At 42.1% G+C, this 26,994-nt stretch overlaps 3 protein-coding genes across 21 annotated transcripts in view; 2 read left to right on the top strand and 1 right to left on the bottom strand.

The window, feature by feature from the left end:
* The window catches only part of lrrfip1a (leucine rich repeat (in FLII) interacting protein 1a), a 48,808-nt gene extending 31,758 nt beyond the window's left edge, over positions 1–17,050 (top strand). For 7 of the 19 annotated variants that reach the window (XM_014339230.2, XM_042218562.1, XM_014339232.2 and 4 more), the window contains 13 exons: positions 1,021–1,104; positions 1,649–1,711; positions 2,326–2,403; positions 3,731–3,823; positions 4,341–4,367; positions 4,476–4,601; positions 5,079–5,150; positions 5,728–5,898; positions 8,111–8,203; positions 8,430–8,522; positions 8,695–8,787; positions 8,890–9,034; positions 10,620–13,972. In XM_014339230.2, coding sequence (XP_014194716.1) covers positions 1,021–1,104; positions 1,649–1,711; positions 2,326–2,403; positions 3,731–3,823; positions 4,341–4,367; positions 4,476–4,601; positions 5,079–5,150; positions 5,728–5,898; positions 8,111–8,203; positions 8,430–8,522; positions 8,695–8,787; positions 8,890–9,034; positions 10,620–13,807 — 4,326 coding nt within the window. In that variant the 3' untranslated portion in view covers positions 13,808–13,972. Of the gene's footprint in view, positions 1–1,020; positions 1,105–1,648; positions 1,712–2,325; positions 2,404–3,730; positions 3,824–4,340; positions 4,368–4,475; positions 4,602–5,078; positions 5,151–5,727; positions 5,899–8,110; positions 8,204–8,429; positions 8,788–8,889; positions 9,035–10,619; positions 13,973–14,845; positions 14,896–15,007; positions 15,123–15,222; positions 15,303–15,852; positions 15,958–16,057 lie in introns of those variants that run through there. The other 12 variants (XM_014339238.2, XM_014339236.2, XM_014339240.2 and 9 more) reach the window with 8 other exon arrangements.
* A 1,128-nt stretch (positions 17,051–18,178) lies between these two features.
* Positions 18,179–21,742, bottom strand: tyw5 (tRNA-yW synthesizing protein 5). Its single transcript, XM_005939802.3, has 8 exons — positions 21,410–21,742; positions 19,979–20,133; positions 19,725–19,794; positions 19,606–19,650; positions 19,365–19,502; positions 19,181–19,268; positions 18,752–18,868; positions 18,179–18,677 (listed from the first exon to the last, which is right to left on the bottom strand). The coding sequence occupies exons 1-8, from the start codon at positions 21,488–21,490 to the stop codon at positions 18,370–18,372; spliced, it is 1,002 nt and encodes a 333-aa protein (XP_005939864.1). The 5' UTR covers positions 21,491–21,742; the 3' UTR covers positions 18,179–18,369.
* On the top strand, positions 21,739–26,888 carry maip1 (matrix AAA peptidase interacting protein 1). The gene is made up of 5 exons (XM_005939804.3): positions 21,739–22,585; positions 22,673–22,744; positions 24,767–24,893; positions 25,694–25,841; positions 25,927–26,888. The coding sequence occupies exons 1-5, from the start codon at positions 22,217–22,219 to the stop codon at positions 26,003–26,005; spliced, it is 795 nt and encodes a 264-aa protein (XP_005939866.1). The 5' UTR covers positions 21,739–22,216; the 3' UTR covers positions 26,006–26,888.
* The last annotated feature ends 106 nt before the right edge of the window (positions 26,889–26,994 follow it).

Genomic DNA, 26,994 nt, shown 5'->3' with positions numbered 1-26,994 from the left:
TTGAAAGTAAGTATTTGTTGTAACCACTTTTATTCTTCAACACAGCCTGAACTCTTCCCGTCCAGGTTTCCTCTAATTTCTTTGAATAGTCTACAGGAATAGTTCTCCAGGCTTCTTGAAGGGCATTCAAAGCTCTTCTTTGGATGTTTTAGCCGTTGTGTTCTGGTCTCTGTCAAGGTGATCCCTTACTGCTTCAATAATGTTCAGGTCTGGGCTCTCAGGAGACCAATCCATCACTGATAGTGCTCCACTATGTGTTTTTCTATTCAGCTATGCTTTTACTGCATTGGCAGTGTGTTTGCAATCATTGTTGTACTGAAAAATTAAGCTGTTACCAATCAGAGATTTTCCAGATAGTGTTATATGATGGATCGAAATCTGTTTCATGTTAAATTTGGATTCATCATTTGATTACAGATTTTCAGCCTTTTCTCACTGTTTCTCTTCATTAAGAAAGGCTTCTTGAGAGCCACTGAGACATTTTCTGATAAGGCTTCACTGAACATAATGTGTTTTTTGTGACAGGCTGCTAGGAGTGCCTAAATATACAATTTAAAATGGGCTCTTTGCTAAGTTGTCTGTTATATGTAGACACAACTGGTTCATCTGTTGAGTTAGGTGTCTTTTTAATGCTTGAATAATAATAGGTCAGTCATTAATGGCTTAACGAACAGGCACAAGGACTGGACTGAAAATGAAAGGAAAAAAGCAGCCAATAACTTCTGAAAAGAGAAGATTATCAGAAAACCTGAAGAACTTTAAAAATATAAGAATGCCTGGTTCTTCGAAAATATGAAGAAGGCTCAAGACTTTTGCACAGTACCGTAGTTTACAATGGTACCAAAGTGAAGTCAGGAAGGAATACCCTTAATTGTGTGTGTGTGTGTGTGTGTGTGTGTACTGCTGCACTCTTTTAAATACTGCTTCAACAAACAGCTGTGTGACCTTCTGAACCTCCTATCAGTTTTTCTCTCGTCTCCCTCTTATCTCTGCTCATCACTCTCGCTCTCCTCATTTCAGGCCTCTTACGCTTCTTCTGACTTGTACAGCCTCAATGGTCTGTCCTCTTCCAGAAACCCAGGCTCAGCTTTCAATGGTTACCAGGTCTGTATGCAGACAAAAGCCAGACCATCAGAAAGACACACGCACTTACCCCCCAAAAAAACAGTTTTCTGCTGCTTCATGATCGCGGGAGCAGGACAGCAGAGCTTAAAGTTAAATGTTTATTCATTTATTTCTCATGCAAGCATCATTGTTCCTTCCTTCTTCATCCCTTCTTGCAGTTCTACAGGTCACTCAGTCAGTACAGCCAGGAGCTTTATCGTAGGGTTGGTTCATTTCCAGCTCACCTTTTTCACCGCTACACCTCCCACTCACCTTCGACCTGCACTTCTCCACACCAGCATGTGCAACTGCATCTGAGTTTGTTGATCTCAAGAGCAAAATATTTCAGTTAAAGGCTTCCTCACAGAGCACAGGTTGAATCAGGCACTGAAGGCAGCGGTCACTTTTTTTTTTTTTTTTTTAATCCACTGAGCAAAATATAGAAATATAGAAACTTTACAGTCTGCTCACACTGCTGAGGTGTGACCCTGAGCTGACCCTGTGTGTGTGTGGGTGGGTGGGTGTGTGTGTGGGTGATGTCCAGAGCTCCTTATATGAAGACAGTCTGTGCAGTGGGTCGCGGCGAGTCATCAGCGCCAGCTGTCATGTAAGATGTTGCTGGAATTGTGGCATTATTTGGTGTGTGGTGTGTTCAGTTTGATGTGTGTTTAAATTAACTTGCATGTGCCAATATGGTCTGGATGGATGTTTCTAATGGTTACCTGAAAGGAGAGTGAATCCAGGTGAGCCAGTGGATGTAAATCATCTGCAATTGGGCAAATGATCTGCTTTTTAAAAGGATTCGTGTATATGGCATGGGTATCATCTTCTTGTTTATGGGCAGTAGTAATTAATAGGAAGTCACACACACAACATGCATTTATAGTTTTTTATAGAGCAGGGCATGCATGAATTAGCACAACTCAGATCTTAACAACAAACTGGACACAGACAAGAGTAGGAGGTACAAACAAGTGCAGTGAAGCAGCATTAACAACAAATTTTGATTTAGTTTTAGAGACTTTTACCTAAAACATCGTTTAGTTTAGTCATCATTTAGGATGTATGTTGTTTTTCTGCTGCATAAGAGATGTTGAATATGGTAAAGCCTGAATCCTGAAGTAACAAAGAAGGGTAGATGCATGTTATGTACTAAAGGCACCATGTGAGTGTGTGCATGGTAGTTGGTGACAGAAACATGACGACGTTTTCTCTCTGCAGCCTGTAGAGTACACTAGTTATCGCAGCTCCGGCTCCAGAACCTCCAGCAGGGCCGGGTCAGCCCGTACCAGCCCAGTGGTGAGCCTCTCCTCCTCAGACACGCCTCTCCTCATCCTGGAGTTTGAAAGGATTTAGGCTGCATGCCATGTGGACATAACATTAAATGACAAGATGCTTTCATTGACCCATCGTGCATTTAGACTGAAACATTTAGCTCACGATTCACTGTTTGGAGGATTTGTTCACTCAAAGTGTGTTCAGACAGACATAGAAATATTCACCCCTTACAATCCTTACTCCTCCCATTTCCATCAGCTCCACTCCGTGTGCGAGGTGGTGTACTTGCAGTCAAAGTGAGCAGGGAAAGTGGAAAATAGCTCAACCATAAATAAGAGCGGTTTGCAGTAATGACTCTCACAGGGAGCTAAAATCAGATTTTAAAAAAAATATTGTTTATTTAAAACATTTCATGTCATTTATCTTGGGCATGTTGATATTTTATTTTTGGCCGGTGTTTGCTGAAGTTTCTACCAGCTCTGCAGCACAGATGTGACCCACAGACCATTTTTGGGTGTCGATGGCATAAAGAAGATCCGGAGTCTGTGGCAAAATCTCATGGCACAGTGTCAGATGATTTTTCAGATATTTCTAACTCTCCTAGCACTTAAACTATGTTGAGTATTTGATCTGAATGCATCACAGTTAACACTGTCTGCAGATATCTCCAGCATGAAAACATACCAATGCTCCGTATTTAGATTATAAACAAAAAATCACTCCTGGTGAACTTGTGGAGCGTAACTGCTAAATACATGCCATCAAGTTTATCAGTAATGTGGAGATGAACTCCCTGCAGGTCACAAAGGATAATCCCTTTCATGCCTGAAGTGTGGGCTTGGTCCAGAGTGTGTGATCATCGGAGTGGTCGAGTGAGCTTTGGATCAGCTGCAGAGCAGTTCCTGACTGGGACCATCTGTCACCAGCTTGCAGCTGCACAGAGTACTTTAAGTGAAGCATTTTAGTGACAGAAACAGTCCCACAAATGTTCCTCTTTTAAATTAGTGCCATCTAACTTATCACACACATCTTTATGTAGCAATGTGCTGCAGAACGTGCAAACTTGTGTAATAACAAGTTTGGTTTTTTGCATTTTTGGACAGCACAGTGATGTCTGTGTTTTTTGTTATCGGCCCTTTTTTTCACACATCCAGGTTTTAGAAAATAGGAAATGAAAGTTAAATACACTGATGAATAACCTTTACAGCACTGATAGTGATTATCAGTGGTAATTTTAGCCCCTGCTGTACTTTTTCAATTAGTACTTTTAAAGTTTTCTGAAGTCTTAACATTCAATGAGTGTTTGGCTTCTTTGTTGTTGTGTTGTGCCCCCTGGTGGCTGTCGCAGGGCAATTGCAGCTCTGTTGCCAGTTTTTTGAGAAGCAGTAGCAGTGGTCTTCCCAGGGACCTGGACGATGTCACTATTCCCGACTTTCCTGACGTGAGTAGCTTTGCACCCGCAGGCCGAGGCTGTGATGTGAGCTGAGTTCCTGCCTGATTTCTTATATGCCGCCTGTTTTTTTTTTGTTTTTTTTTTTTCCCTTTTCCTTTTTAAACTAACTTTGTTTATTATTACTGCAAAGACGGCGGTTGCTGTTAACTGGGTTTGTGTGCGAAGTTAATCTGTGTTGAAACTGCAGTTCCTGCGTGTGCTGTTGTTTTTTTAACACAGATCTGCTGTTAGTTTGATATTTTGAGAGAGCTTTGACATCACTCTGATTAATCATTTGCACGCTGATACAGAGATGAATTTGTGCTTGTGAATAGATGGCAGATTCCGGTCCTTGGAGGTTTTTGTATGGTGTGTTGCTTTTTATCAGCAGATGTGAAGATAAATCAGTGCTACGGTAGCTGCAGTGACGATTGTGGGACTTCCTTCCTCCCTCAGTTCATCCTCTTGGCCCTGTGGTCTCTCATGTGCCTCTGATTCCTCTGACTGTGTTTATCTTTCTCAACAGGTGGAGGACAGAGATTATCTTGAGAAGGTGAGAAATGCACTTTTTTTTTTTGACAGTTATGGAGAAGACTGAATGCTATTGTTACAATATGTTTGGATGTATTTTATGTAACAAATTTCTTTTTCGTTGTGTCAGGGATCTCGAGCAGCTTCAGCCTTAACAGCAGCCACGCTCACCTCATTAGGAGGGTCGTCCTCCCGGAGAGGAAGCGGAGAAACGGCTTTAACTGTAGACGCCGAGAGCTCCATACGAGAGATCAAGGTACAGTCCTGTAGACAGAGAGGATTGTGTTAATAGCAGGGATGCTTCAAAACAGTAGCTGGACATGTCCCAGTTGGTTTTTTTTTATTGATCGCTATTGTTCAAAGATAGTTTGATTAAAAGCAGAAAGACTCATGTCAGAATGAATGGTTTTCCTAGCGCAAAAGGCGATGAAATTTTTAAAAACAACATAAAAAAAGCTTTTTTTGCAATAAGCCAAATTTTTAAGACAAAGTTTTTATGTAAACTGTTTATTTAAACAGCCTCTGAAAAACATAACTCAGTTACTCAGTCATAACAGCCGGGCTAGCTGTTTTGTCAGTTTGTGTCATGTTTTTACCGTTCTCGTTGTCTTTGTGAAGCTGTCCTCTCACGGTGTTAACTGTTCACCAAACTCTCTGCTTCACCTTCACTGCTACTGTCACGCTGTGCTTCTCTGCTCACCTCTGCTGCTGCTGCTGCTGCACTCTTTACCAGGAGATTCACGAACTGAAGGATCAGATTCAGGAAGTGGAAGCAAAGTACACTCAGAACCTAAAAGAAGTCAAGGTATAAACCTGAGAGCCTTTCATATTGTTAACTAACTGGTTTGCCTCCCCTGACTTGAACTGGTTATTGTGGTTTTCTTTTTGCTTTTATGGCACACTGGGTTGAAATCCTTTCCTCTGAGGCTTCTGCTAATACAGATTAATAACTTGTGGAGAGAGTGTTCAATTCTTCCTCAATAAGTAGGAGTGAAAGGACACTAATTAGCAGTCCTTTGATGTGGCTCAAATACGTTGCATGCTAACTGTGACATCTGCATGTGGTCTTTCTTTCTTTTGATGTGTGTGCATGCATGTGTGCTTAATTTCATTTTCACTTACAGAAAGTACATAATTCAGACTTTAATCTAAATTCATTAGTGCAGTTTTATTAACACAGTGCTGATTCATCAACCGCAATCTCATGGAGTGTTACATAGTAAAATAAAAATACTGTATATATAATGGTGCTAGCTGAACAGCACATGGCGACGGTGGTGAAGAAGAACCGGGTTCAGGGTGTGCCAGCCACCTGCTGTTACCGGTTGGAGGGTGATGAGCTAGCAACTGTGATAATCCTCTATCCTTTGTCAATGCATCAGGATGCACTAGCAGAAGTGGAGGAGAAGTATCGTAAGGCCATGGTGTCGAACGCTCAGCTGGACAATGAGAAAAACAACCTGATGTACCAGGTGGACACGCTCAAAGACTCACTCATGGAGCTGGAGGAGCTGCTAACTGAGTCACGCCGAGAGCACGAGGAGAAAGTCAAGGTACGACAGACTGTCTTTAAAACTGCCATTAATATAAAGTGAAGAAGCACAGTATGTCATTTTTTTTATGTTGGATCATAAAAAATTATTTATTCTGTACATTAGCGTGTCTTGGCTCATGTGACATCTCCTGTCAAAGCCAATAAATTCTGTTTAGCGTATCAGCTGGCCCCACAACTTCATAGCCATCTTTACTGAAGAGCTCTTTAGTCTGCAGAGAACTACAACATCACAAAATTAAGGATGTCATGGAACAGCTGAAAATCTAGAACCAAAGCCTGCCGCAGTTTGAATGTTTTAGTTTCCCCAAAGCAGACATGTCTGAAAATAGACACGCAGAGAATCACTGCAAAAAAAGTAGACTGCATATCCAAAAAATATCTACATAGCTTCCACGTCTGGAAAGTGAATCAGTGCAAATCCCAAGTACAGGCACAGGGGCAATGTTCCCTCTAATTTTTCATGTGTCTGAGCGAACGCACAAACTCCCTGAGCAGTCCCTTGGACCACTGTGAGCAACAGCAGACGTGTGCACTGTGGTCACGCCAGCATCGACTCCGTCCCAGTTACATGGCTTATTAAAATAATCAAATTACAGCATTTATATTTATGTTAGACTACTTTTAATTAACTGCTTTAGCCCACTTACAATGAAAATGAAAAAAAAATCTTGTTCATGACCTGTGTAGCATGTTAACACTATTGGAAGTAAAAATAACTTGAACTCCAATTTTGAAAACACAACTTTTTCTTTTTTTTTAATAAAGCTCTGACTTGTATAATGAGTATGAGTCTGTGGTCTGGGAGAGAGTCCTGTAACTCTCTGTCTGCAAAATACAGTATATAATGACCAATGTTGGGCAATTAATTATATAGTTACTTCTTCAAAAAAGTAACTGAGTTTTGCAAACAACAAAGTTTTTTGCAGCTGTTTACCTAAAAATGCTGCCAAGGCGTTTTTTTTAAACAAACATTTCAAAATATTTACAGAACAATCAGCTGTTCTGCATCAAATCTGATGCCACACAAATTATTTGTGCCACTCCAAAAAATAATTTCTGTCCGCTATGAGATAAAGGAGAACAAAAGCCTGATACCTGCAGGCCTGACAACAGGAGATGTATCACTCCTGTAACACCTGTAACATTCAGCAGTCGCCCTAAACAACTAAACGCCATGTTTTGATTGGTCGACATGGTACATTTTTCGACCAATAGGAAAGAGTGGGGTTTTTTGGTTTTGTTTTTGCTCACAAGCGGAGAGTGATTTTGAGCGTTTTCCTTATAAAATGCCGTTTTTACTGTTTCTTCCCGCAGTAAATATAAACAACAATAATATTCAGGAAGAAAACCAAACATTGCATATTTTTTATCATAACTCTGGTTTTACGTGGCCTATCAACACAATTTAAAAACTGGTATAAAGTCCACACTTTTTCCGTCAATTGTTCCGTCTGTCCTCCTCACATCTCCAAAGGTTGTACACGTTGTCATTAACGTGGCTTCACTCCTCATCAGCCGCTTTGCTAGCTAAAACACCGGTGTCGGCACATAAGGATGCTGTCATAGCCTGTCAACAACGTTGATTAACTGCGCTTCGACAGAACTATGGGATAAGGGGGCATCGTTCTAATCCCATACTGGAGCAGCCAGTCACTTACTGACTAACACTGCCAAACAGAATTGTTAACAATTTACTTTAATTTCAATTCAGGTTAGATTTTTTTTTTTTTGTGCACAGCGCAGATTTTTTTCTGCGCAGAGACCATGCCAGCAGTGCGCAATTGTGCACGCGCACAGCTTAGAGGGAACATTGCACAGGGGGACATCTTTTATCTAAAGTCTAAGTATCAAACAAGGCTCTGACATCCTAACTTCTAATAAGAAGCAGTACAAAGGTTTCTCCTGGACAACCCAGCATCTAACAAGCTTCATATAACCCTTAGGCACCGAGTGTTTTAAAGAGGTTTGAAACAGAAGTGATGCTGTACAGTCAGACAAGGAAATCATAACTGAGCTTCATTGCTTTTTATTACACCAAAGCAGAGCTGATAAGGTTGCATTAGGACATATGAGACATGTGTATTGTCAGCTCATTAAATCAGTATTGGTATCCAATAAAGGTGTTGAAATTCCCAAAAGCAGCTGTGCTGTAATGTTTTTGTGCCCTCTGTCAGTTATTTGGCTGTTAAACTAAATCTTGCTCCCTACAGGAATACGAGCGAGAGAAGTATGCCCACAGCGTGCTTCAGTTCCAGTTCAATGAAATGAAAGAGACGCTAAAGCAAAGTGAAGAGCTCCTAAACGTGAGTACCCCCCATCACCCACTCACTATGAGTGTGAAGCGTTTTGCAGATTTCCATATTTAAAAAAAAAAAAAAAGTCTGTCCTGTACCTATACTCTCTGTCACACAGAGAGGCTGCATGTTGGGGTGCTTTTCACAGCTTTTCCTTCTTTTCCCGCACAGTTGATACCTGCTCTGCTTTACTTTCATTCTTTTACACCTTTGCTTTCCTTTTCCTGCTGTTTAGGAGATCCGTCAGCTGCGTTTGAAACAGGAGGGTTTTGTTAGAGAAATAACTGATCTGCAGGAGACTGTGGAGTGGAAGGATAAAAAAATTGGGGTATGGCCAATGAGCCAGCAGTTTTTCATTTAATCATATTCAGCTTACTGACATGAAATCAGTATCTTCTTTGCATCACCCTGAATGCCTGTTTTTACTTGTTTTCACTTCTTGCACACTTTTAACTTTGTTTTGCACTCTGCAACACTTTTGGGTGGGTGGCTCTGCTCAGGCCTTAGAGCGACAGAAAGAATACACAGATGCAATCCGAATTGAGCGCGATGAGCTCAGAGAAGAAGCTGTGAAGCTGAAAGATATTCTGAAGGTACTCAGTGTGTGGAGAAAAAAAACCCACCGTAAGCTTTAGTTGTTTGGGAATTGCTGTTCTGGTGCTTTCCGATGCTAACAATTTATTCTACCTGTGCAGAAACATGGAATAGTGTTGGGACCTGATCTGAGCATCAATGGGGATGTTGACGTGGCAGAAGCTGATGAGTCCTCCAGTGTAGACCCTGCTTCCCAACCAGCTCAGGAGTCTCAGACGACCCCAGCAGAGGGGAACAGCATGCTCGGTAAAACCCACTGTGGAATTAAAAACTTCCTTTCTTCTTACTGCATGGCTCGGCGTACAACTGATGCAAGAGTCTCATTCCAAAACAGTAACGATGAAATAGAACATGTTTTTCTACTATTGGAGTTTCCTGACAAATTTTGGAGTGAACTCTTCAATTCCCAGCTTCATGCGTTATATATCACTTCGACTCTGATTTGCACTGATCTGTTAAGGATAAGCTTGGTGATCCTCTGTATTTTTCTGGTAAAAAGGAAAAACTAATTCACTAATCGAGCCTTCATCAGTTACTCACTGTCCAGAAGCGTTAGTCCTTAAAAAGACTAAAACCATTAACCATAAATATATAATTTTTTCTCTATAACATAAATTTCCATCGTTGTCCATGAACTATTTAAAACACGTTCATGTACCACACAGTTGTGGCAGAGTGCATGCTCCGTCTGTGGACGCTATAAAAGATGTGCACTGGTTTGACTGGAGCAAATATGAGAAATTTTATTTTAAGTTTAAGTTTGGCCTTTTTTTTTAATCTTTCACTAAAAAGAGGCATACTTCTTCAGGATACTGGAGTGCTAAGTCATCAGCTAACACTAGAAACTTAGCACAAAACATCACACAGAGGCTTGCTGTTTAGTGCTAAGTTGAATATTAGATGAAGTACTAGAATTTCAGTTATAAAAACTAGAGTACGAGCTTACTTCTTAGATGGATTTTAAGACTCAGCAAGCCATATGAGTTTTATTTTTAGTGACCTGAATTAGCTGAGGTAAGCCCTAGCAGCTACAGCCGCATGTGTCTGCGTCACCCTGTCGATGAGAGTGGCCACGCCCCTAATAATGCAAACTTTAAGCCTTAATCCAAGTTCACGTTAGTTAATTTAAGAAATTCAGCCTTCATTCAGTTGTTATAAAGGGATAAATTAGTACCAGTCTGTAAACACGTTTCTCTTCTTCTGCGAAGTTTTGCACATTATCGGCTAAAGCGAAGTCAGACTGTAGTGGGAGACAGGCTGACATATTACTGAGAAGCAACTAGAAACATAACGAGAATCACCTCTAAGCTTTTCCTTTAAAATATCATCCACTAACAGAGTTGCTTTTTCTGTATCATCTTCCATTACTAATGCTTGGCTTTCATGTAACTCTTGCACCTCAGTCACTTTCACCAGAAACATATAAGTGTTGAATCACGACTAACTTTGTTAATGCGGCTGGTGTTGGTGTGTAAATCCTGATGCATCCTACAGTGAGAGGGTTGAATGGACTTCTTCTTAAAAGTCAACATCTGGTGTGTGTAGCGAAAATTCAGTTGGAGTATTCCCTTCTTCTTTTCTCTTACTTACTCGGGATCAGCAGCCTTATTTTGATTTTCCTCCTGCCTTTCTTCTTCTTCTGCTTCTTTTTTTTTCTTGTGCTTCCTGGTCATCTTGGCGCTCTGCTTCTCTTTCTGGCCTTTGAATCAGCCAGGTGTTCTGCCTTACCTGGACTTCTGCTGATGCGCTTCCTGATGAAGTGTTGAAAGTCTTGTCTTAAGCCTACACTTTTTTGGCCTTCCATCACTGTATGCTCTTCATGATCTCCCAGGCAACACAGAGGAGACTGAGTTGAGAAGTAGCAGAGAAGAGGAAGAAGTGGGTCCAGAGCAGCAACAAGAAATGCACGAGAAAGCCAAAGAGAATCATATGAGCGCTGATCTTCTCTGTAATGCTGCTGATGTTTCCACACTGAAAACATCCAGTGAAGAACAGCCTCAAGAAGAACAAGAGACATGCTTACCTGCAGAGAAAAACAACATTGCAGAAAATGGTCTCAGTGAGGACTTAAATGCAGAAATCAGTGACTCTCCTGGTACAGAACCCAGTAGCTTTGAGCTGAAAGAGATTGTAACAAGTCCTGATGTTCCAGAAACAGAAATGTCTGAGGAGGTTAATTTAAAAGAGACGAGTAGTCTAAATGTAGTCGAGACAGATGCCAAAAGTGTTAGTGTTGACACCAGTGAGGTGCAAGACAGCAAACAGGAAGCTGTTGAGAAAAGTAGTTTGACAAGTACTGAATTATGTCCTCAACAAAAAGTTGCAGATGTTGCTCCAAAAGAAGATTTAACCGATGAATCCGTTCCAACTGCTTCCAACATTGAAGCTCAACCTGAGCCTGAAAATGCAGAAGAGGCAGAGAACGATGAGGCAGAGGAAACGCCCAGTAAATCTCAGCCTCAGGGTACTCCTGCTTCAGGGAAAAAGAAGAAAAAGAAGAAGAGAGGCAAAAAGAAAGGAGGGGCTCAAGACGACAAGACCAAACAGAAAAATGAAACGGCGAATGAAAAGAAAAAAGACAAAGAACCAGCAGGAAGTAATGATGGATCTGCTGCAGAACTTACTGTCGATGGCTCTGTCACTCAAACCTTTAAGGAATCAAAGATGGATCCAGTCAAGGAAGAGCAGGACAAGCAAGAAACTGAGGAAGTCAATGCAGTGGAGCCGATCGAATCCAGTAAATGTAAAGAACAAACTGTTTCAAATGAGTGTCATGAAGAAGAAACTTTGGAAACAAACACAGTAGAAGAAGCAGAAATGGTAGTACCTGCTCAGGCCATTTGTGAAGCCCAAAAAGAAGTAACAGTGGATCATGTTAAGGATGAACAGAACCAGGGACAAACTTTAGAAACAAAGGCCACAGATACAGTAGAGGCAGAGGAACCTACTCAAAGTTTGTCTCATGCAGAAATTCTCGTGGAAAGTGAAACAGACTCCAAAATTGATGATGAAGACACCAAACAAACTTTAGAAACCAACAAGATAGAAGAAATGGAAGAAGTATCACCTTCTGAAAACCCTTGTCAAACAGAAACGCTCAGCAAAGTAATAGTGGATGATGTTACAGAGGAACAGAATGAGGAACAAACTTTGGAAATAGAGACTGACAGGTCAGTAGAGACAGAAGAACCCACTGAAAGTTCTTCTCATTTGGAAGCCATCAAGGAATCAATAGAAACAGATTCCAAAGAGGGTGATCAAGAGGAGAAACCAACTTTGGAAGTAGAGACATTAGAAGAAGTGGAATCTGTGACCTGTATTGAAGACAGTGAAACTCCCAGTGAAACAATAGCAAATCACGTTACAGAAGAACAGAATGATGAAGAAACTTTGGAAACAGAGACTGTAGAATCAGTAGAGGCACTGAAAAGTGTTGAAACTCTTGAAGAATCCAGAACAGATTCTGAAAAAGATGAACAAGACCACAAGCAAACTTTTGAAACAGAGAAAGTACCGGAAATGGAAACGGCAGCAAATCCTGACACAGAGGCCAACATCTGTACAGCCGAACTCAACTCCAACAGTGCAGAAGGCACTGATGGCCTTGACAAAGAGTGTACGTCCAGTGTAGATGATCCTGAAAGGGTCAGTATCTCAACTGATGGTGATGCCATCCATACTGATCAAACAGAAGAGAAAGTAGAGTCTGCTGATGACAGGAAATCTGACAGCACGTCTAACAACACTGAAAACAGCCATGAAACGAGCAGCAACACTGAAGGAGAATCACACGTTGCAACCAATTGTGACGTTGCTGCCAATGACTCAGAGTCTGCTTCTGAGCGTAAAGACGACACATTCATCCTGCCACCGTCTGCTGATGACTCCCCTATTGGTTCATCTGACATGGAGCCATCCGAAGTTATAAACTCGGGTACAGATGACCCTCCCACTGACGTTACCAGCGAGGTTCCTGAGGAGTCCACTGATGGGGAGCCAAGAGCAGAGACTGAACAAGAATGTCCTCCTGCCATTGTCACATCTACACGTCAGGATGGTGATAATTCAGAAAACAAAAATCTGGAAGAACCCAAAGATTTAGTTAATCCAGATGAAAAAAGCAACAGTTGTGATGGTGCATCATCAACAGAAAGCCCTGAAGCCTTAAGCACTGAGACTGCAGTGCAGGACGAAGAACTAAAGGTCAATGCTGCTGTCGTGTTAGATACAGCAGAGGCTCCAAAAGAAGCTACTCAGACTGGTTCTTCAACTGATCTGGAATCTGCTGTCATGGAAGATCCCCAACATAAAAACGATCAACACGAGGAAGTGTCATGCTTGTCAACTGAGCAACCGCATGAATCCAACAAAGACCAATCTGAAAATAATAATCAGTTGGAGAGTGAAGGGGAAGAGGATGAGGAAGATGAAGGGCAGTCTTTTGATTTTGATGACATGGATATCGAAGCAGCTGAAGAATCGACTCGTTCCCAAAATCCAGAGCAGGAAGAAGTTGATGAGGGAGTTGAATTAACAGCAGATGAAACCAACGATGGGCTGTGCCAAAGTAATGCCGAGTCAAATGAAAACAAGCCAGCTGAAGGTAATGATGGAGGCAACCAGGCAGATAAAGACCCAGATATGGTGCCTGAAGAAGACCAGAACTCTGTGGCTCATGAGGAAGCTACCTCAGAAAAGGTGGAAAATGTGTGTGAAGAAGAGAAAAACACACATAAAGAAGAAGCCAGTGAAGAAGACCAGCCAGGCAAAGCTTCAGAGGAAGTCTCGAGCGCTGGAGCGCTGGGAGCTGTTGCAGAGAACATTAACCAGACCGTGTCTTCATCAGTAGAGGCAGGGATAGATGTGGTCAAGAATGCATTGCAGGGTGAAGATGCGGATTTACCAAATAGTGCAGACCAAGCGGGCAGCAATAAAGGGGCAGCACAGTCAGGGAAGGAGTCAAAGAAGAGTGGAAAGAAAGGCAAAGGAAAGGGCAAAGAGGAATGTAAAATGTCGTAGTCTACAGATGTGCTTAAAATGCCTTTACTATTATTTTACTGATGTTTAGAAAGCGGTTTAAACCTCGAAGCACTTTGATTCTTTCCAAATAAATATTGATGTAAGTTTGTATATTTTCTTAATCTCTTTTCATTGAGCTCATTTATGCAAACAAAACAATTTGTGGAAAGATGAAATTCTAAACTGTAAGGTAACTGTAGGTTTATACACATGGGCCATGATGCACTTGATATAACAGGTAACATTTCTTCAGATATTGATGCACATTTATTTTGCTGCTTGTACCATGTCACACATCTCTGATTATATTGCTCTCCAACGGTTCTGCTACAGCATCATTGCATCTCGGTGCAATTTCCGTCATCTACTTATGTCATGAGTCCACAACAAAAATAAATATTAATGGGTAATTGTTATTAAGACTTAAGCTAACAAGCTCGAATATGTTCTGTCCATGTCAGTGTTTAAATGAGTTTAAAGCCATTTTTGCTTTCACAAACTCTGCACAGAACATGTATGTTAATGTCCGTTTCTTTTTTTTTCTTTTTTTTGCACTAAATGGAAAACTTTGAAATGCTAATAAACACCCTGCTGTTACCTGTTTGAAATGTTGCTCTAAATAAATGTTTTTTAATGACATTATTTTTAATTAGATATGTTCATTCTTCACATTTACACCTAAATATCATTTTTCTAGCTCATTGTGTGTTGTCATGCAGTGTGACTATAGTCCAGGAAGCTGTGTGCTGTTGCACTGACCCCTCCTCTCCACAGTTTGTGCATGCTAACACCCCCCTCCCATCCCTCACACACCGCTCCATCACACCCTCATTGGATGCCTGCTCTGTTGCATGCATCAACCCCAGCCCCCTCCCTATCATCTCTCCGGGTCCTCCCACCCCTGGTATGTGATCTTATTTTCCTTTTTAAGATGGAACAAAGTCGTTGTAATTATTAAACAGTTGCAAATATGCTGCGATTCTTTTTTTATTTATTTATTTATTTTTATTTTACCTAAAATATGTGCTTTAATTTCAGAGATTCGCCTGAGGAAACTGGTGGATGAGCGTGAGAAAATGATAGAGCAGGTGAACAGGTTTATATTTTAAGTCTGTCTGGCACATCTGTATGAATCTTACTTCTCCAGTTGCACCAGCGCCTCCGGTGTCTTGTTTTAAATTCATCGTTTGTTTTGTACAGGTAAAGAAACTAAAAGCCCAGTTGGAACAGAAAACTCAGAAGAACGGCACAGACACCAGCCCAGACGCTGAAATTATTGAAAATGGAAACGATCCAAACATAATGGAATTACAGAGTAAGTCAAATAAATCAGAAACAGCCTGCTAGTTTTTAAGTTCGTGTCTGTGATTTAAAAAAAAAAAAAAAAAATTAATCTCTTTTTAAATTCCTTCTAGGGGACTCCAACAGGCAGATCAGCGAGTTGAAGTTCAAACTCGTGAAGGCAGAGCAGGAAGCGACGGCATTAGAACAAAATGTAAGCAGATAAAAATCATTAAATACACTGTGTGTGTTTTATTTTGAAATTTCAGCCACTGCTAATCAGCTAGCTCATTTCTCTCTCCCTGCATGCAGGGAAGGTCTGTGTTTAAAGGCCCCCAGTGTCAGATGGCTCTTTGTGATTCTTTGGTTCTCTGGTCAGACCCCAACTCCTTATTCTGCTCTCCATCTACATGTAGCATTGGATTAACAAATTCTCCACCTGTATGTGGGGTTCCTGATGGGGAGCTGAAGCTCACCATCTGCAGTTTAAAACTCACTGGAGAAGGAGCTGAACCAGTAAAACAATGAACTAACCAGTCTGACAAACACAAGATGAAATGAACTGGGGCTTCTGCTTAACACTAGCTGGATCTTGAAAGTAAAAGTTGAAAACATTTCAGACTTAATCTCTCAAACATATTTTAATTGGCTTTTCAAGTACAGAGTGTCAAAGCTTTTAAATTTTCAAAATAAAATGCTTGCTTTTAGCACCTTTAAAGACTTAAATGCTGAGCTTTAAATCATGGATTTTCTTTGTTGTGCAGGTGACCAGACTCGAGGGTCAGGTGACGCGCTACAAGTCTGCTGCCGAGAACGCTGAAAAAATTGAGGACGACCTGAAGGCCGAGAAACGGAAACTCCAGAGAGAGGTAGAGTATTGTTTTCTCACCCCAGAATTACAAGCTGGATAATCTAAGAGGCTCTAATTCAAAGATAATCTGTTCTCTTTCCTCCTGTTCAATCCAACAGCTGCGATCGGCACTGGACAAGATCGAGGAGCTCGAGTCCAACAACAGCCACCTTTCTAAAAGACTGGAGAAGATGAAGTCCAGCCGCGGCATGGCGCAGACTCCATAGCACCAACTGCAAGCAGCAGCTTCATCGTGATTTTAACCAAAAACTGGCTTAAAAATGGAATCATCCAGTTTTCTGGGTTTCTCTTTCAGCTGCCTAATAGCAACTTTAATAAAACACAAAAAAATCACAGTTATCCACAGAATAGAGAACACCAACAAGCCATGTGCCATTTCTTTGTTTTCTTTCCGATGAGTGTTTTTCGTAGCATCATGCACACACCCAGAAAGTACATGAAGGAACTGAGGGGTGCGCCCGTTCGTGTACTTTCATTGTGACTGTGGTTGAACCAGAACCGGGCCCACAAAATGTTGCGCTTCCTCCCCCAACTCTCTGCTGCTCTTCACCGAGACGTTTCTTCTCCTAAGTCAAACGGAGGGAAGAGACATTCAGGACGGTGCACGGCGCCGTTAGCGACGGCTCAGACTGTTACCTTCAGCTTCGTGTTGTTTTGTTTTTTTCTTTTTGCATCCAAAGCCAAACTAGTTTTAAAATTGGGTTAAAGTCTGGGTGTTTGTCAACTATGCAAGATGATTTTTGTAGCACCTCAAACATGATCTGATCATTCAGAACATTTTTGGAGTTTTTCACGTAGCCAGCAGTTTACTGAAAGTTTTTGCCCACAGCGTCTATCCGTCTCCTTCTGGGAAACAGTCGTATCTCGGAGCTTTTTCCTGCTTCACGTAGTCGGTCACTGGTTGGCTCTTGTGCACTCACGTAAAGGCTGAGACTTACTGACGAAATGTGACGACAGGGACTCACAAAGCGGTGTTAGCAGGAGATACAGAGCACACTGGGGAGATGCTGCTTCACTGTTTACAGAGCTTTAAACTGTTTGTAAGGAAGCAAAGAACTGTAACCTTCGTGCAATAAAAAATTTAAACTGAACCATTTGCTGTTTTTCTATTTAGATGTGCTTTTAATGCACTGGTAGCATGTTTGCGATCATCGTCATGCTGAAAAATGAAGCTGTTGTAAATCACAGGCTTGCCAGATGGTACTGAACGTCGCATCAAAATCTGACTGTACTTTTCCTTGTTAAGTCCATCAGTTTTGACATCTCCAACACCACTGACTGAAATTCAGCTTCACACCATAACAGAGTGTTTTATATTCCTTCAGAATGGCTTCTTACATCAACCTGTCCACTGAGAGCATTTCTGACCAGGCTTCAGTGGAAACTCTAGACTTTCAGCTGATGCATTTCTCACGCCCTGTGTCAGGTGTTTGCTGGAATTGTTTCTGTTTCTTAAAAACATGCTTTTCAGATACTGTTCATCTGCTACATATAAGTCTTTAGGCCTGCCACTTCTTTTGTCAAGTTTCATCAAATTTTTCTGTTAACCTGTTCTCTTTGGCATCTTTTCTGACAGGCTGCGAGTAAAAGAATACCTAAAGATAAAATACAACTTGCCGTTGGCACATTACCAGTTAATTTCTTTAGCTAGGTGCCTAGCATTAATTGTCCTAAATAACAAATAAGTCAAAAAATACTGGCCAACACTTGTTCTACCACTCAGCCTCATAGGAGATTAATACATCACCTTTTCCTAAAGTTATGATTTTCAGAAAAACCTTGAGGTTAAGGTCACTTAGATTCGAACTTGTCTGAGATTTTTAGTAGCTGCACCTATGGTGTCACTTTGAAGTTCGTACGTCATTTGGTTCTCACATTATCGCATTCGCAAACTTGGGTGTCTGCTCGTCTGCCCGGCAGGTTGACAACAATACCTCATCAGCCTTTTACAGCCAAAGGGTAATAATGGAAATGGTCAGGCAGTAGGACTGGACTGAAAATGAGTGAAAAAGCAGCCAAGCAAAACTCTTAGACAGACCTTTAGAGAGCTGGAGGACCATTGTTCACACCCACTTTAAAAATTTACAAGAAAGTCTGACTGCTTAGAAGCAAAATATAAGAGTCGGCTCAAGACTTTTGCACAGTATTTTATCTCTCTTCATGTATCACCACAAACATGGTCAAGCTGTCAATTGCCATTCAGAAGTGGCCACACCCCCTTTCCATTCAGTCTTTAAGCTTTATTAAAGGAATAAACAGGTGAGCTGCATCCATGTTTCCTCTGTGGACTGTCTCATTTTTCAGCTCCAATTTAAATTTTTTGTACACAACACACAGTCAAACTATCAACAGTCGACCTCCATGCTGAGCAAAGCAGTGCTGCTTTACTGGATACTTCACGTCTCAGAACTCATCCAGGTTTAGTAAATGGACTGCTGGGTAATGTAGAGTTCTGCTCCGCGTCTATTTTCCCATCGCAGTACGTCCTCTTCTGAATGCGCTGAATCATGCGCCGCCCGTAGAAGTCCCGATACTCTGCTGGCAGTTCATCCAGAGTGTGAAGCGCCCTCTCCAGGGCCTGAAGCGCTCGCGTTGCAGCCACGGGGTCTTTGTTACCGTACGGATCCTTCTTGTCGTAGCTGTCTGCAGGTAGATGGCGCCAGAAGATATTAACGCCCACTCCAAACTGCAGAGCGAGCGTGTTGTGAAACCACAGAGCTGTGGAAAACAGGGACGCTGGGTTCAGTCGTGTTTCATGTTTGGCTGTAGGAGGAATGAAGCACTCCACCTACCGGGGATGAAAAGCAGATCTCCGGGCTCCAGCACGCACTCGTATCTCTTTGCTCTCACAAACTTAGGAAACCGCTTCAGATCGGGGGCGTCAATGTCCAAAACCTCTGACTTATCGCCTAATGGGAAACAATGAGAAACACGCTGCTAACCAAGCTCATGCCTGTTGGTGGATAACTTTAACCTGCGTCTTCAAAAACCAACATTTAGCAACCTGAATGCTAAACCAGTAGGTACTTGTTCTTCTAATGTGTTCGAGAAGATCCTGCAGATATCTCCCAAAACAGGCAACTCATGGCAGAATCATCTGCAAAACCTCTTCATGTGATTTTGGTGCCAACTGTCCCTTTACTAAGAGTGGACACAGTACATGTGATACTTTTTCAGCATTAAACCTAACAGGAAGTCCTGTTTTTTTTACAGCCACTAACCTGACAGGTAGAGGTGCAAAGCATCCTGGGGGCTGTAGAGGACCACTCTCTTTGTTCCGGTCACCTGAGCCAGCAGGTTGTCCATCACCTAAAGAAACCAAAGTGCAAAAAACCAAGAAGAAGGGACCATGCATGTTTAGAAAAATACACCGACAGTCCTGCAACAGCTGCCTCTGAAACTCACATCGTAGTGCGTCCACAGCTGCAGACCACAGGAGCTGATGCGGAACACGCTGGAGAAGAACTGCTCAGGTTCAAAGAAGTCAGGTGTGTGAAAGTCCTCCGCCAAGCCCGGGAACTGTTTGCTGAGCTCAGCCGGTTCCTGCAGGAGAGAAGAGAAAGCTCCTGTAGTTACGACTTGCAATGTACACCCCAAAAAAGTCATCAGGCTCCATTCTTTGTGAGATTGAAAGTCTTCTTTGTACCTTTCGGACGTCCTCCCCAAGCGAACGAAGGTAGTAGCTCTCATCCTGAAACCAAACCCAGCAGTTTCTCATTAAAAGAATACATTTGTGTATTTTATTACGTGCTCTCTGATCCTCACCTCACACAGGAAGAAGTCAGAGTGTTTCTTCTCTGATGCTCTTCTCACAAATTCATTAAATGGCAGAGTCCTGTCAACGTGGAGCACATGACAAGTGTGGAGATTTATTGCTGTCTGTGTGTTTACATCTATCACTGTAAGGACATTTTGGCTCTTTGTAGCTTTAAAGAGCTGTGTGACACTCAGAGCTGGTTTAATAAAATGCTCTATTCTTAAAAAGCAATACAAACTTGTGTGTGTGCACGTCAGCTTACTTGTAGGCAAAGTTCTTGTGAAGGAAATCCATCTGGGGCACCGTGGACACATGAATCTTTACCTCCTTGTCTCCTCCTTTTTCTCCAAGATAGTCAACTGTCCACTTCGCCAGACAGGGACCCAGAGACACGCCTCTGAGAACAGCCGGTTGACGCTGCAGGGATAACAAACCCGAGGAAACACTTCACTCCAGTCTTTATCACTGATTTCAAATTAATGTGCCTACGATCCAAAAGTTAAGCAATTTACTTGACCCCCACTGGACAATTGAAGATAACACAGTCCAATAGCAATAAAACCTTTTTCTCTGTACCAACATGATGATCCTTTAAAGAGCTAATTGATAAAAACCGGCATGGTGTGCAGTGTGTCCTTAAAAAAATGAAAAAAAAAAAATGGACAAATGGAGGACAAAAGAAGAAGCAGTTTCAGCGGCAGTTGCAGTATACAGTGTGTTAGGTGGATGAGTTGTACAGGGAGATGGTCACAGGCAGGAATGATTTCCTGTGTCGTTCAGTGGTGCTTTTGGACTAGACTGAAACTTCATCCAAAGAAGAGCTTTGGATGTCCTTCAAGAAACCTGGAGAACTATTTCTGAAGACTACTTAAAGAAAGCTGCCAAAGAGAGTTTAGGCTGTATTTCAGAATAAAGGTGGTCAGAAAAATGTTGAATTTAAAGTTTGTTAGAATTATACAAACTCCGTTTTTGCCTTATTAAATGTGTTTTATACACATTTGAATACACATGTGTGTATTTGAATAAATTGCTGCCTCTATTTGCCATGTTCTGGGCAAAATACAAAGAAATCAGGGATGGCTGAGACACTGCACAACACTGCGTGCATAAAAACTTCCCTGATAGCAGTGAAGTATTAGTAACAAAGTCCAAGTTGATTGTTTTTACTGTGAAAGTTTTTCAGTTGTCTTGCATTGTGTCTGGAAAAGCTTCACACTTTTTCACAACCAAATTAAACCTCAGCCTAAACAATTTGTTAGCTTGAATGCTGAAGATCAGCTCTTTGATTTTAGGAGGGAGAGGAAGTGAAATATACTTTCTCAGCCCTCACATCCCTTCAGAATAAACGTCCTTTTACCTAGATTAGGATATAAATCATTCAAATTATCTCTAGCTGCGGCATTAAAGCAAACTACACGTAAATGAATCGATAATAATGATCCAATACATAATTCATGTGATTCTCCATAAGGAGCACTTTCAGTATTTAAGAAAATTTTGATGTTAAAACTTGGGTATTTTTACTTTTATAATGTATTTTCTGTGGCAATAAGAGTGGCTGGATTCTTTTTATAGAGCAAGCTGTAGTGGGGAATTAAATATGTACGAGCGAGTGTGATGGTGCTCATGTGAACTGGTGCTGTCTCTTTTTCCTGCGGCCCTGCCCTCGTGCAGTGAAGCACATCCGTCTCACCTGTGGATAAATGTTCCTCAGAAACACCTCCCTGTCTACTGCTGCGAAGACCGGCACAGGTATTTTCTCCTGGAGCTCCATTTAACATGATTTGACGTAGAAAGTCTTCAGTCAGTGATTGTAAACACTCACACTGGGTGTTACGTTATCAAAGTTCCCCATAGAAACGAAAAATAACTGTAAAAGTTGGCTTTAAAAGAAAAGCGGAATAAACTTTAAATTATTCGTAACTGCTAGGCTTATTTTAATGATATTAAAAAACTGCGTCACTGTGTGTTTTATGAATATCTGTTTGCAGGTTTTTAATGTGTGACGTGTTTCTAACCGGAAGATACAAGAGGATGGACAAAAAAGCTTCGCCCAGAGCAGATATGGGGAAAGACCGTCCACTTCCTGTTAATTCCATTGTACATAAACTAGCTGTGGGTCAGCAGGAGGAGCAGCAGAGGACGCACTCAGGCTGGTCCTTAATATAAATGATCATAAAACAAAAAAGCCCATGTTTGTTTGTTTGTTTATTTTCACAAATAGAGCATCAATAGTGTGTCTCACCTAGATAAAAATGACGCTTATGTCCGTTAGCTTTTCTTACGGGAAGCCGATTTGCTCATAAAACGCTAGCATTTTGCTAATGCGTGCTGATTGGTCGGTTATTCCTCAGTAGTTCCAGTTTCCAAGCGATAACTAAATATTAGAAAGGTCGGTAAGCCAAAGGAAAACGTTTACCCCGTTAAACTAACAATGTTGGCTACAAACGTTAGATGCCTATCTAGCGAGCGCCCCCTATGAAGCCCCGAAGTTCAAAGAATGGCAGTTCTTCACTTTATCAGACGCTCTCTGGCTTCAGCAAACCTACGGAAAAAGATGGCGCTGCCCATGTTAAGGGGTTGTTTCAGGTTGCAGTCAACATTTAGCTTCAATCGCCTGTTTTTAAAAGAGCGACTCGTCCTGAACCGGCTCGGTAACAGGCGACTACCTCCCTGTTCTCCCGCTGCTGTCGCGGCAGCGGTCCGTCGCTATAGCTCGGACCAGGGAGAGCAGAAGCACCAGAAGGTGGTGGTGGTCGGCATCCCGAACCCCTTCATCTGGTTCCGCACCCGGATTTACTACTTCCTCATCAGGACGTACTTCGACAAAGAGTTCAGTATAGAGGAGTTCACGGAGGGGGCGAAGCAGGTGAGTGGAAGGCTGAGCTGCAGAGCCCAGATTTCCTCCGTGCTGTGTGTTAATGTGTTATTAAAGATGGTGTGCTGTTTTCTGCAGGCCTTCTCTCATGTTTCCAGGCTGCTGTCACAGTGCCAGTTTGAAGCCTTAGAGGGCCTCGTAGCTAAAGATGTGAGTACGCTAAATACACCCGCATCAGGCACAAATTCACTTGGTAACAGAGGAGAGGACCACAGGAAATGAGACCATCGGTGGGCTGTTACAGAGCTTAAAGAAAATGTTGCTAAAGTAGCATAAACGTGCAAGAGCTTTAACGTTATAATTTGTTTAAAGTCCATCCATCCATTCGCTTATCAGGGTCACGGGGGCGCTGGAGCCTATCCCAGCTGTCATAGGGCGAAAGGCGGGGTACACCCTGGACAGGTCGCCAGTCTGTCGCAGGGCTAACACATAGGGACAGACAACCATTCGCACTCACATTCACTCGCACATTCACACCTAGTGACAATTTGGATTAATCAATTAACCTATCCCCACAAGCTGCATGTCTTTGGACGGTGGGAGGAAGCCGGAGTACCCGGAGAGAACCCACGCAGACACGGGGAGAACATGCAAACTCCACACAGAAAGACCCCGGCCTGATGGTGGAATTGAACTCAGGACCTTCTTGCTGTGCGGCAACAGTGCTAACCACCGTGCCAATTTGTTTAAAGTACCTGCAGTAAATTATGCAGAGTCGTTTAATGCACTAAAACAGGAGGAAGAACTGAAGATCGTCATTAGGAGTAACCAGGATTAGAAATGAGTACATCAGAGGGTCAGCTCAGGCTGGGCTGAGATGATTTGGACGTGTGCAGAGGAGGGACAGTGGATATACTGGGCAAAGGATGTTGAATAAAGAATTGTCATGGATGTAGTGAAGGAGGACAAGATGAGGGTTGGTGTGACAGAGGAGGATGCAGGATATGGGGTGAGGTGGATGCAGATCCATCTATTTGCTGTGGCAACACTGTTTCTGTTTACTGCACAGTGAACTTACCACATCAGACCGCCACAGCCGGTCTGAACCAGCTCTGAAGCTGGAGATGTCCACATTAATAAACCCTGTTAGGGGACTATTAATGTGTGGGGATGTGGAAGTGTCGTTGTTTAGCTCTGTGGGATAAAAAATTTGCCATATGACTTATTTTTATTTTGTTCTAACTGATAAACATTGGTGAAGCAGGGCTGGAAGGTAAAATGATCTCACAAAGGTTGGGCTGCGGCAGGCCCAGAGGACGGCAATTCAGGAAATTACCACAATCGCCAAGAGATCGTGGCTGTCACTGAAGTGTGAAGGGCTGCCAGTCACCCTGCAATCACCCAGGTCTGATTACACTGCAGGGTATCTTGTGATAAGAGGCCGGGGTAAACACAAAAGATGACGTGAGGTACTGTTGGAAACATACCCGAGTTGTCAGCAACATCACCCTATCAAGTCCTATTAAACAAACAGAGACACTATGGAAAAGTTCACTCCTGTTTCCTCTCTGGACAAATCTGCTTAGTTGTTGTTTCACTGGTTGGTGAAGTTCTGTTAAAGAGTATCGTGCTGAGGGATTTTTGTTTTCTCTGACTGAGAAAACAAGGATAGTACACCTTCTCTGGGTGGTAAACAGTCGGTCACATGACCATAGGAGCATACCCTCCTCGAACATGATGACCTTCACGCTTTATTCATAACTGAAGCTGTGAACTCATCTGGAAATTACTGCTGTCACAGAGCGAGGTAACTAATCGCTGTGCAGACTTATTTACAGTCAGACAAGCAGAGCAATCGCTCCCTACTGGCCATCAAAAGGAATGCAGGTTTAAGGCTTAGCATTGGCTTCATTTTATTACACCTGTCCATCTTTTAGACTGTCTGCCAGTTTGTGTTTTGTGCTTCAGGTAGAGAGCAGAGTAGCAGAAGGTTTGACAGAATAGAGACGTATGAAGGACATCTGTGTCCTTCTAAGTGCTTCTAAAATACTGTAAGGTGATTTAGATAGATTTAAATCACCTTAAGAGACTCCAGAGTAAGACTAACTCCTCAGGTTCAGGGCTTTGCTACTAAATATGCAATAATCAAAACATCTGGCCTTGTTTTAAAAGATAAACTCAGGATTTTAAAGGCTTTTTATTTTGCTTGTTCTAAATTTCTCAACCATACAGCTGATTGGGAAGCTGGAGGAAAAGTGCAACCTGCTGCCTTCCGACTATAAGAAAGCACTGTCTGCAGAGCCCGATGAGATCATGTACACAACCCCCGGGGATGTGGGAATCTTCTACGATGACAATGGTAAGCATGAAGTGTCAGGATTACTGGCAGGGTAAGACTGTCTGAAAGGCCTTAAACCTGCTTGTGAGTTTCCTCTGAAGTCTGAGGACTCAGACTGTGCTACAGACATCCAACCACCCACAACGCACCCCAAAGAAAGAAGCACTGAGAGGCATTTTAAGGTTTTGATAAGTTGACTCCCCCTCGTGCTTCACAGTGGTTTGATCCCGTCCCAGATCACAGAGAGACAGACGCTGGAAAAGATGAGAAGCTCGGGTGTGGGGCGGGGGCTTCACGGTCACTTTGCTTCCTATTCTGGCGTCTTCTATTCAAGACATGTGGATGTCTTTTCTGACTTGCAGCAAGTCTGCAGACGTTAGTTCAAGTGAAATGAACTCTTATTGCTGCAGCATACCAAGATGTTTTTGTCAATTTTATGCTCCCAACTTTGTGGGAAGGCATAGGCATGGCTCCTCCTGTTCCAACATGACTGCGCACAAGTGCAAACAGCGAGGTCCATAAAGACATGGATGAGCGAGTTTGGTGTGGAAGAACTTGACTGGCCTGCACAGAGTCCTGACTTTGAGACTGTGAGCCAGGCCTTCCTGTCCAACAGCAGTATCTGAACTCACATATGTGCTTCTTGGAGAATGTCCAAGCCGTGGGCCAACATATTAAACCCTATTGATTAAGAATGGGATGTAACGCAAGTTCATATGTGTGTGAAGGCAGACAGTGAATATTTTTGGCAACATAGTGTATATGTGCAATGAGATTTACCTGTATAAATAAAGGTGGAAATGAACTGTTTATTTTTCCAGGTAGGAAGTTTGTCAGCATCCTGATGCGTTTCTGGTATCTAACGAGCGCACGCCTTCCCGAAGACTCCATGGAGGGAACTCGTATCTTCCAGATGGCCATTGGAGAAGGAGAACCAGAAACTAAGAGACTACTTACTGCAATTTATGAGTGAGTATCTTTTTTTTTAAAATATTTCTGTACATTTTTCAGTTACTTGGAGTCATTCTGATCTTTCCTTTTACCTCTCTGACAGATTCCAGAGGGAGTTTACTAAAGGAGTTCCTCCAGACTGGACCATCACCAGGATAGAGCACTCCAAGCTTTTGGACTGAGGTGGTGTTGAAAGAAAAATAGTCACAGCTCAAGATTATCCACACAGGGGGGAGTGAGACACAGCTCCTCAATGAAAAGGACTAAGTTGGATTTTTCCACAATTTACTTAAGCAAAGACACAGGAGCCAATCACAGCCGCTCTACTAAATACCACCTTGGACTCCTGGTTTGTTTCCTCGCTCTTTCATGACGTAGAAATTAGAGTTTCAAGCCTGATTTGGCTTGTAACCCCTGCTCTCAAAAGTCGAACACTTTCAGGAAGAAAATGTTATCTTCCAGTTAACCGTCATGTGATCCCAGATGGGTGGGGTCTTCAGACAGATTAAGAGCAACCAGCTGATTTGAAATGAATACATTGTGATGGTGCTGATGCGATAAATGTCTCCCAGCTCAATCTGACCTGAGTCTGACGAAGTGACTGAAACCACTGAGATTTTTTAAATCTTTTTTCAGTCGTTGATCTGCTGCTGTGTATTCTCATCTTTAAAAGCTGAACGCATTATGAGATTAAACACTTCATGTGAAATCATTCCTTGAGAGAAAACACTCACTGTTTTTCAGAGAAGACCGACCGACGTCTGCTTCTGTAACTGTGGAGCTGCGATCAGGATGTATGTGGCATTTTTTTTGTTTTTATTTTTTGTCTCTGATTTATTTCCTGACCCTTTGCCTTCAGGAGTTTTTGGAGTATGAACCTGCTGTACATGTGTCTCTGATGGTTAAGGCAGCTTCACAAAGCTGCAGCAGACTCGGTTTTATTAAAGATTTGAGGAATGAAGTGTATGCTGCTCCTGTGCAGTTTATGACGCGTTTGTTGGTATATATGATGACAGCATGTTTGTGGATGTTCTAGGTTTTTAAAAAATAAACAAAACTATTGGAGAGGGGTGGGGTTTTTTTTGTTTTTTTTTTAGGAAAGACTAAATTTCCAAAATTACAAAACTGAAACCTTTTAAATAAGAAAAATCGAAAGTTTTTCTTAAAAATT

This window comes from Haplochromis burtoni, unplaced genomic scaffold, assembly GCF_018398535.1.
Source record: "Haplochromis burtoni strain Fernald_Lab_line unplaced genomic scaffold, NCSU_Asbu1 Contig_20, whole genome shotgun sequence".
Classification (NCBI taxonomy): Eukaryota; Metazoa; Chordata; class Actinopteri; order Cichliformes; family Cichlidae; genus Haplochromis; species Haplochromis burtoni.
This window is presented reverse-complemented; position numbering and strand designations above follow the sequence as displayed.

Coding starts and splice junctions, on each gene's coding strand:
- tyw5 (XM_005939802.3), bottom strand. CDS start 21,490: ATGGAGCTCCAGGAGAAAATACCTGTGCCGGTCTTCGCAGCAGTAGAC. Junction 19,795..19,978: donor CACAAGAACTTTGCCTACAA/GTAAGCTGACGT, acceptor CCACGTTGACAG/GACTCTGCCATTTAATGAAT. Junction 19,269..19,364: donor AGCTGTGGACGCACTACGAT/GTGAGTTTCAGA, acceptor TGGTTTCTTTAG/GTGATGGACAACCTGCTGGC.
- maip1 (XM_005939804.3), top strand. CDS start 22,217: ATGGCAGTTCTTCACTTTATCAGACGCTCTCTGGCTTCAGCAAACCTA. Junction 22,586..22,672: donor TCACGGAGGGGGCGAAGCAG/GTGAGTGGAAGG, acceptor TGTTTTCTGCAG/GCCTTCTCTCATGTTTCCAG. Junction 22,745..24,766: donor AGGGCCTCGTAGCTAAAGAT/GTGAGTACGCTA, acceptor TCAACCATACAG/CTGATTGGGAAGCTGGAGGA.